We start from the raw sequence: 10385 nt of genomic DNA, 5'->3' as shown, positions 1-10385 counted from the left end.
TAAGCCCAACCCCTGCCCTGACTGGCTCTTACAACGCTGGCTCCTGGAAAGACGGCCTCCCATTGGCTTGTGATTCTGTCCCTCAGGAGTCTCTCAAGCCAATGGTGTCACAATATTGCAATTTGCAGTTCCGCTGAGGGGAGGTAGCGCAGAAGCAAACCACCCGGAGTGGTCCTGAAGGCCCGGGGATTACAGAATTCCACAATTTAGGAATTGGAGAGAGGGGTGGGGAGCACAGCTAACCGGAAACCTCAGACAGATTCCGAGATGTAAAGAATCCGCAGGGTTGTGAAGTCCTGGGTCCAGGGGAAATGGCAGAGGTCTCAGGAAAGACTCCTTTCGTCTCACGGTTGGTGAGAGAGCCCGCTCCCTTCCCCCCAACACCCCGCACACCAAAAAGTATGGTAAGGGGGCTTCCCAGGTGGAGCAGTGGTAAAGAATCTGCCTGCCAGTGGTGGAGACGCTGGAGACTCGGGTTCCTAGTTGGTTCCCAATTCCTGGTTGGGAAAGATCCCCTGGAGTAGGAAATGGCAACCCACTCCAGTATTCTTGCCTGGAAAATTCCATGAACAGAGGAGCCTGGTGGGCTACAGTTCATGGAATCATAGAGACGCAGGCGACTGAGCACGCAGGCATGTAACAGTGGTTTAGGTTTCAAAGTGCTTTCTGGTTCTTCGTGAACCTCACTACTCTGTGGGTAAGGCAAGTTCTTTTATCCCTCTAAAAGATAAGTTAATATTTTGGCTAGGAGAGGTTAAGTGTCCTGCTTAAGTTTATTCAGCCCCAAAAGCAGTTGAGCTCCATCATCCCAACATCTGATTCATTCTACAACACCATACAATATTATGGTCACTAATAATTTTAGATGATCTTAGTGTAGAGGGTCAATAATGAGAAAAGACCCTGCTGCTGGGAAAGACTGAAGGCAGAAGAGGGTGACAAAGGATGAGATGGTTGGATGGCATCATTGATTCAATGGACATGAATTTGGGCAAACTCTGGGAAATGGTGAGGGACAGGGAAGTCTGGGGTGCTACAGTCCACGGAATCCCAAAGAGTCGGACACAACTTGGCCACTGAACAACAAAAGTGTAGATGGTCAATAATGGCCTCTATCAAGGATAAGGATATACAGACCTCTGTTTTAAAGCAGAAATAGTAATCACAGTTATGAATTATACAGGCTAAGTTTAAAGATTTTGCTTTACATTTTTTGCATAATTTCAAAAGCAATACTTGTTCATTAAAGCTGACTTGGAAGAAACTGGAAAATACTCGTTTCCAGTTAAAATACAGGAGTCACAGCATAGGGCTTTCTGACAACCCATCTGTGGGATGGGGTGGGAGGTGGGAGAGAGGTTCAAGAAGGAGGAGATACGTGTATGCTGCTGCTGCTGCCGCTGCTGCTAAGTCGCTTCAGTCGTGTCCGACTCTGTGTGACCCCATAGACGGCAGCCCACCAGGCTCCTCCGTCCATGGGATTTTCCAGGCAAGAGTACTGGAGTGGGGTGCCATTGCTTTCTCCAGGATATGTGTATACCTATGGCTTATTCATGTTGCTGTATGGCAGAAACCAAAACAGCATTATAAAGCAATTATCCTCCCATTAAAAATAAATAATTAAAAAAATACAGGAGCCTAATTAAAATTGAATTTCAGATAAATAGCAAATTAATTTTTCTGTTTTTATTTGTGAACTATGGCAACAGATTTTGCAAATAAGAGATTTACTTCTTTAGATTACACTAAAGAAAAAGAAAAAAATCTGTAACGCCACCATGCAGAAATAGTCATCAACATTTTGGCACATAGTTTTGTGACATATGCCTAAAATAATTAGGATCCTACTGTACACTGTTTTGTAACCTGCTTTTACCACAGAATCTATAGTTAACATTTTCCCTAGTCAAATATCCTTAGCACAGAACTTTCTCACACTTTAATATGCATGGGAATCCCGCCTGGAGATCTCCTTCAGGAGTTTGGGGCCTTGCATCAAGATCCTACAATTCAGACAAGCTCCCAGGTGCCTTCAGTGCGGCTGTACACGGACCACACTTCGTGCAGCGGAGGTTTTAGAGTTTAAAGATCTGTTTTTGCTCCCTGGTCACTCACAGTATTCTATAGTGAAATTCCCATCATCTCCTTATGCCCTATGGTTGGGTACCCCCTCAATATCCTTGAAGTGTGTAGGATCAGTTAGCCTTGAAATGACAGACTCTGAAGACTAGAATCCAGCGGGCACCCTAAGGGGCCACGGTGGCTCCCAAACATCGGGAGGTGGAACCCATCTATGGTACCATAGAGTCAAGTCTGTGTTCCCCTTTGTCCCAGAGGCCTCTCTACTCCCTTCTCACCCTCCCTCTAGTCGCAAGCCTGCCCGCCCGGACTCATTTTCCCTGCGGGCCTCTTTTCACTAGGTCAGCCACGCCGGCATCTCAGCTAAACTCCGGGGTGGATTTTGGGAACCGGCGCGCAGGCGGTGCACTGGGCATGCGCGAGCGGGCCCTGAGCCCGGTGGGTCGAGCACTCAGGTAGTGCGCCGTGGCGCGGCCAGCGACCGGCTACTTCACTCGCGACACTTTGGTGACTTCAGTCGCCCCTCGAACCCACCTAGTACCTTGGCCTCCTTAAGGACAGCGCGCCGCCTGCGGCGCCTGGGACCACCGGCCGGCCGCGCTCTCACGTGCGGAGGCCGCCGCAGTGACCCCGCCCCCGGGCCCAGGATGTGAGGCCGGCGGGGCGTCCCCGCACTGGGCCCGGGCGCCGGGAGTCACCGGCTCGGCAGCGCCGGGCGATGGCCCTGCTGCCGGTGCTCCTCGCCTCCTGGAGCCTGGAGCAGTGACGGGGCCGGCGGGCGAGGGCGAGGTGGCCGCGGGCGCCATGGAGGGGGTGCTGTATAAGTGGACCAACTATCTGAGCGGTGAGTAGGGGGCGTGCCAGGGTTCCAGTCCTTTGTCTGAGCCGAGGGAGGGCGGCGTCGGGACTCGCCTCTTGGGCGTCGGGGTCACGGTCTCTTCTGAGATCTGAGAGGCCTGCGTGGACTGGGAATGTTTTCCCACAGCAGTTCTCTGGCTCCGTGCGGTACAGACACAGCCCCCTGTGGGGGCTGGGTGGGAGCGGCAGCTCTCCTCACTTCCGAATCCTGAGATTTGGGGTGACTTGAAAGGCACGATGCCCTCGGTGTCAGCGGGAGGGAAATGCTAATTCCGACTGTGGGGTCCTCTGGGAGCCTCGAATTCTGGCGAAGGAGCTGGTCTCGGGAAGGTTTCGCGTGAATGCGAGCAGAGGTCAAAGGTTCTTTTTCAAAGTCCCCATTACAAGCACTTTCCTTTTGTCACTTGCAGAGTTACCTGAGTGCAGACCAGGGTATCTGAGTCTCAGCCCCAAAGTATGCACGTTTTTGGTTTTCTCACCGAACATTTCTTTTTGTTTTACTCGGAAATGACCGTAAAATAGGATGCAAATATTAGCAACTCTTTTCTTGCCCTGCTGAACAGAACGGCTTAAAAATAGTACCCCACCCCCTTTTTCCAATTTGTGGAAGTACTTCATATCTTGAGAAGGTCATAACTATTTTTCAGCTGTGAATATGATTCAGAAGGAGCATTTTCATAAATGAGTATATAAATAAAAGCCTTCTGTGCTCTGGAAACTGTGCTAGGCCCTTTTTTGAAATTAAACTTTTTATTATGGAAAATGAGCTAGGCAGGCTCTTACAGTTTTAACAGCAATTTGAAATGAGAAATATTCTCAGTGATTCTTAAGTGGTGGAGGTGTATTTTCCCATCCTGTGGAGCCTAGGATTTTTTTTTTTTTAGGGTTGTAATATGATCCTCAGGGGTGTTTTAAGGACGTTTGTGTCTGGGAGGATCAGTTGGCAGTAGTGACTTTGATGAGGTTATAAAGCACAGCTGAAAGTGTGCCTGTTGATGGCACCCAGAATCTCTTCCCTATGCATAGTGTGATTACAAGTGAATTCTGTTTATTTTTCTTGTGATCATTAGTAGAAACTGAGTGAGGAGAAGTGTTTTAGAAGACCTGCTGTTTGCTTCAGGGACCTTCATTTGATGTATTAGATGTAGATACCTCATGACTGGGTTTGGCTGAATGTTAGGGAGGATGTTTGATCAAGTGATTTGCCTCAGAGGTATCTCTAAGCTCTGAGATGTAGGATCTTATGTCCCTGAGTGAAATTTAGTCACGGGTCTTGGTTCTTTCACCCCTTTCCATCACACGTGCCTTTTAACTTATTTCTTTGATCCTCAGTGCTCTTTTTTTTCCATCTCCCTTTGCCCTCTTTTTTTCCCCTCTCCTTTCTTGCTCTTCTCCTCCAAGTTTACCTCTTTTACCAAGTTAAGTCTGTTGTTACTATACCTACTTCTTGCTCATGAAATGGCCTTTTCCCCCTGACTGTCTTTATGTATCCTTCAAAAAAGCTAAATTTCTCTGGAAGGATCTTTGGAATCTTTATCATGTGGTGCCCGTACCATCTGTTCTCTTGGAAAAAGTCTACTTTTTTCTGCCCTAAGTGAGAGAAGTTAATTTTGTGAGTGATACCATCATGGTGAAAGCCCTAAAGAAAAGAAACTGGAGCCATTGCCAGTGGCTGGCTTTACATTTTGCTGCTTGTTCCCCTGTCCCTCAAGCCACCTCATTGTGGACACACTGTGCATAAAAGCCCATCACACCACGGGGGACTTTTCCTGGATGTGTATGTGCGTGCGTGCATGCGCGCGCGCTCAGTTGTGTCTTTGCAAACCCATAGACTGTAGCCTCCCAGGCTCCTCTCTCCATGGAATTTTTCAGGGAAGAATACTGGAGTGGGTTGCCATTTCCTATTCCAGAGGATCTTCCTGGTCCCAGGATCAAAACCGCATATCTCACTCACGTCCTCTGAATTAACAGGCGAATTCTTTACCACTGTACTACCTGGGAAGCCTTCCCTAGGTATATTTAAAATTACCGTCCAGTGCATTCTGTTTCCTTAGGAGATACATTTACTCTGGAAAGGAATGGTAACAACCTAGGCGAAGCAAATGCATCCTAGTTTCTTTTCCTCGCCTGTGCAAGTTAGTCTCCCCAAAAGAGCATCCTGTGAGTGTTAATGACAAGCGCTAATGAAGACACCATTTTCTTCTCCTGAAGCTTTTTTTTTAAAGTAACATTTTTTTTTCTTATGGTTTTGCACATAGTAATTTAAAAATACATGTAATATCTGTCTAAGTTTTTGTTCATTTTGAGTTTTTCTCCAAAGAGATTACTTAACCCATTTGTGTATTTCTGTCATGTCCACAGCTTGATACAGGATACATTATGTCCAAATCTGAGTGGAGAATTAGCAAAATCAGTTTATCAGCCAATCCTTGGAATCCTTGGAGGATGTTGTTAATTTCATTCACCAGCTGCTGTGTGCTGGGCCCTGTTCTGGGCAAGGGGCAAGCAGTGTTAAGACAGACACTGTTCCTGCCTTTCTTAAACTTACAGTCTGGTGGGGGAGACAGGCATTCATTGGATAAGTGGTTAGAAGCAGGTGCTCAAGTGTGTGTGATTTGAGAGGGGAGGAAGGGAGAGGCAAGTCTGGGTCATTGGGGAAGGCTTCTTTTAGGAAACTATCTAAGCAGAGCCTAAAGGTTAAATAAAAGCTGGGTAGGTGGTGAGGCCAAGGCAGAGGTGCAGTTGGAGGCTGTAAGGAGAAACTTTTTAGGCACGGGGAATATCAGCGTGAAGGCCGTAAAGCTGGATAAAGACTGGTGAGTTAAAGGAAAGAAGACCCAAAAGTCTGGAGAGTTGAGAAGAGGCTCCAACAAGACTGCAGAGATGGGGGGCAGGCCTGAAATTGCACAGCCTCATAGGCTGGTTTAAGCACTGCAGAGTGATTATTCATGCACATGTGTGTGTGTGTGTGTGCTCACGCACATGTGCGAGTGTGCATGTGTAAGTAAGAAAGAAATGATGAAATTGTTTAAAAGCTTACTTTGGCTACATTTGTTGTATTTTGCCAAATACTATAGTTATTTTGTGAGCTTCTCTTGCCTCTTGAAACTGTTTAGGTTTCAATTACTGAAAGTTGTAAACATCCATCAAGACCTGAGAATAGCTGTATCTTAATTGCTTGCATGAATGTACTGCTAAAATACAGAAAGAGAAAAGAAAAGTCTCTTTTACCTAATATAGTAGGCACACTCAAGTACCCTGTGCTCCATCAGAGAAAAGGAGAAAAGGAAAAGAAAAGGAGTGTCTGTGTATTTTCTCTAACATTCTTGAGCTACCCAGTTTTAAGCAGCAGAACATTGGGTATTTAGTGTCCAGCCCTATCTTCACATATTGGAGGATTAAACTGGAAATGGAAAGGGAATAGATTAAACATTTCACAAACATCTCTGTTGTATGAGACATAATGCTAGGCCACTGTGAGTTTGTTATTTGTATCTTTCAAGCCCTAAACGTTAGTCGAGGGGCATTATACCTGCTTGGTTATTCGTTAATGCTCCATAGTAGAACGCTAGTTGAGGAGTCAGAGAAACCTGAGGTCTGGTGCCAGCTCTGTCACTGCCAGGGGCAAAGTCACTTTATCACTCTGAGCTTTAGTATCTTCCTCCATAAGAGTGATGAGATTTACCCATTAATAATTGTAACAAGAGTAAAAAGACTTAAACACTTCTGATGTTCCAGACACTATTCTAAACATTTTGCACAGATTAAGTTACTTAATCTTTGCAGCAATTGTAGGAAGCAGTTGACTTTATTATTTCCAGATGAAGACATTGAGGCACAGAAAGATGGGGGAAGGGACTGGCCCAAGGTTACGGAGTTAGTAAGTGCCTCCAGCATCAGTGCTCCATTCATTACATAATACTTGCAAAGGTCCTTCCTGCTTGGTCATTATATAATTCTAGCTGATTCATAATGTACCTATATTTAAAGTATGTTGGCCTGGAATAGCAGACTCTATTTGGGAATGGGAGGTGGGGAGGAGTCTGGGAGCAAGGAGGACTGTGCCCAGTGTTGTGCATGTGTTTTGTCACTCAGAAATTTTCAGAACTGCTCTGAGCTTTCTGCTTTCAGTTTTAGTTCGCTTTCTTGCCCACTCAGCACACAGGAGGGCTGCCGTCATGAGCTCTAGCCAGCTGCAGGCTTCTTGGGCCCCTCCAGTGCGTTAGGGCACAAGCACATTGCAGTCCTGCATTCCAAAAATAACAGAAGCTTGCATCACGCTCGCCAGATGATGGTCTGCGAAGGTGCTATAGTCTTGCTTATCCCCCCAGGTAGGAGGTGATGCTTGTCCACGTATGTTTGTGCTGGGTAGACAGTACTAAGGAGTCATCTGGAGTGTGAGTGATCCAGAGCATGGGCTCACAACCACTAGTCAACCTTTTTTGTTGTAATTATTTTTAAATATCTTTACCAAGATAGTAATTAATTAATCTGTCGTGAATTTCACCCATTTAAAGTATACTCATCAGTGTTTTTTAATATATTCACCGAGTACAACCATCACCACAATCAATTTTAAAACATTTGCCTTATCCTGAAGAGAAATACCCACTAGCGATCGTTCCCACCCCACTCCCTCTTGCCCTTGGCAACCACCAAGGTTATATACATTTGCCTGTCTATATAAATTTTTGTCAATTCCAGACATTTTATATAAATGCAATAAATGGAATCATACATGATATGGTCTTTCTTTACCTCGCATAATGTTTTTTTGCTAGGTTCATCATTGTTGTGGCATGCGTCAGTACTTTATTCCCTTTTGTTAAGAAATAATATTCTACTATATGGAAATATCATTTTGATTATCTACTCATCCATTGATGAACATTTGGATTGCTCATTTTTTTTGGTTAATATGAGTAATGGTGCTGTGAACATTTGTGTCAGATTTTTGTGTGGATGTGTTTTCATTTCTCTTGAACATTAATCAGAGAAGTAGAATTGTTGGATCATGTGGTAACACTTTAACGGTTTGGGGAACTGCTGAACTTTTCCAAAGTGGCTTCTCTATTTTATACTCTTGTTAGTAATGAAAGAAGGTTCTTATTTCTTCACATCCTCACCAATACTTGTAATTGTCTGTCTCATTATATCCATCCTAGTGAGTGTGAAGTGATAAATCAGTGTGGTTTGATTTATATTTCCCCAGTGACTAATGATGTTACTCATCATTTCATGTGCTTATTTAGCCATTTGTGTATATCTTCTTTGGAGAAATGTCTATTCATATCCTTTACCCATTTCTTAATTGGATTATTTATTTTTTCATTATGGAATTGTTAGGGTTCTTTATTCTAGATACAATTTCCTTATCACATATATTATTTGCAAATATATTTTCCTGTTCTGTAAATTGTCTTTTACTTCCTTATGGTATCATTTGCAGCACATTTTTAAATTTTGATATCAAATTTTTTGTTTATTGCCTGTGCTTTTAGTGTCAAATCTTAACACTTTGCCTAACCCTAGGTCCTATTTTTTTTCTAGAAGTTTTTTTTTTTTTTTTAATAGTTTTAGCTCTTCTTAATCTCCATGAGCTTCAGCTTCGTGACAGCAAGAATAATAGCCATACTTGGTCTGTTATAAGGATGAAATGGATAGCATATACGAACCCGCCTGGTACATAGTTCACTTAAGGATAGGTTAATTGGATAGTAGTTTTGATTATTGATGCCAGGAAAAAAATCAGTTTGTATTGCCTGTGTGAAAATTGTGGTTTCTCATGGTTTCTGAGAGTATGCTGCTGCTGCTAAGTCGCTTCAGTCGTGTCTGACTCTGTGCGACCCCATAGACGGCAGCCTACCAGGCTCCCCTGTCCCTGGGATTCTCCAGGCAAGAACACTGGAGTGGGTTGCCATTTCCTTCTCCAATGCATGCAAGTGAAAAGTGAAAGTGAAGTCGTGTCTGACTCGTAGAGACCCCATGGACTGCAGCCTACCAGGCTCCTCCATCCATGGTATTTTCCAGGCAAGAGTACTGGAGTGGGTTGCCATTTGTATCCTGAATTCCTTAAATTGTTCTTTTGGAAGTTGGAGGGGTATAAATTATAAAGGAAAAGATTCAAATAAACTGTCGGAATTTTGGAATTGACTCTGCAGTCCTATGACAGTCATCCTTGCGGATGAATGATTATTGCAGATCATGCAATTCTGTGTACCACTTGTCTCTGTACTTTAGCTCCCAGCGAAAATTAATCAATAATTTGTTAAGGAACATAAGAGATGTGAAACTGTTGCCTCATTAGCACTCTACCAGAAGCAATATCTGTCTTCCCCTTGATTTGGACGTGTGATGTGATTGGATATACTAAGAGTGACCCATGGAGTATTATGTGATTGAAGTGGTTTATAGATGGAAGAAGCCTGGGGGCTATTGTTCTCAGACTGTACTCTCAGTGTTTAATCCTTACCACTTCCTGTTACCCTTTCGTCTTATTTAGAATTGAGCAAAAAAAGCTCAATTTTGCTTATCCCCCCAGGTAAACGGTGACACTTGTTCATATATGTTTTGCCTCCTCCAGGGGATCTTCCCAACCCAGAAATCGAACCCAGGCATTACATATTGTAGGTGGATTCTTTACCATCTGAACCACCAGGGCAGCCCCAAGAAGATCATGGTCTAGTGGAAATCTTTCTCAACTGTGAAAGTGCCCTTCCAGCTAAATTTGTGATTTTGCCCTTTAAGCTTTTATATGGTTATTCTGAGGCTATGGCTTGACAGGCCTTAGAGGGAGGGACCACATTGCATGTAGTGGGTCCCTTGGAATAGTTATATGTTACTGATCACTTTCAGGGAAAATTTCACAGAAGAGAAGGGACCGAAGGGTGGTGAAAATGCCCTTTCAGCTAAATTTGTGATTTTGACCTGTGGTATTGTGGTTTTGTGATTTTGACCTGTGGTTATTCTGAGTCTGTGGCTTAACAAGGCTTAGAGGGACCACATTGCATATAACTGGTCCCTTGGTGTAGTTGGATGCTACCAATCACCCTCAGGGAAAGCTTCACAGAAAAGGAGGGACCAAAGGGTTGGTGGGATCGGCTTAGACAGGAGGACTTGTGAGAGAACAGAAGAGATCCTCAGTGAAGAAACCAGCAGGACTAAAAAGGAGGGTTCTTTTCTGGGAGCAGGAGGATATACTGGGGTGTTGTTAGTATTAGATTAGATTATTAAACCAAACCAAGCCTGAGAGTTTCAAATTGGTGTTGTAGGGGGTCTCTAGGGTATAGTAGAAACCTTGCCAATTTAAAATAACATTATGTGTCTTTACTGAAAGTAAACAAGAAATTAATAACAGAAAGATGTAGGAACTCCCCAAACATTAGGAAATTAAACAGTAATACATCAAAGTAACCTATGGGTCAAAGAAGTCTCCAAGAAAATTAGAG

At 44.0% G+C, this 10385-nt stretch overlaps 1 protein-coding gene across 6 annotated transcripts in view; it reads left to right on the top strand.

The window, feature by feature from the left end:
* The first annotated feature begins 154 nt into the window (after positions 1-154).
* PLEKHA8 (pleckstrin homology domain containing A8) overlaps positions 155-10385 on the top strand; it is a 113074-nt gene continuing 102843 nt past the window's right edge. For 3 of the 6 annotated variants that reach the window (XM_070787268.1, XM_019958821.2, XM_070787267.1), the window contains exon 1: positions 2485-2923. In XM_070787268.1, the coding sequence (XP_070643369.1) occupies positions 2884-2923 (40 nt within the window). In that variant the 5' untranslated portion in view covers positions 2485-2883. Of the gene's footprint in view, positions 354-2481; positions 2924-10385 lie in introns of those variants that run through there. The other 3 variants (XM_070787265.1, XM_019958822.2, XM_070787266.1) reach the window with 2 other exon arrangements.

Source organism: Bos indicus, chromosome 4 (assembly GCF_029378745.1).
Source record: "Bos indicus isolate NIAB-ARS_2022 breed Sahiwal x Tharparkar chromosome 4, NIAB-ARS_B.indTharparkar_mat_pri_1.0, whole genome shotgun sequence".
NCBI classification, from domain to species: domain Eukaryota; kingdom Metazoa; phylum Chordata; class Mammalia; order Artiodactyla; family Bovidae; genus Bos; species Bos indicus.
This window is presented reverse-complemented; position numbering and strand designations above follow the sequence as displayed.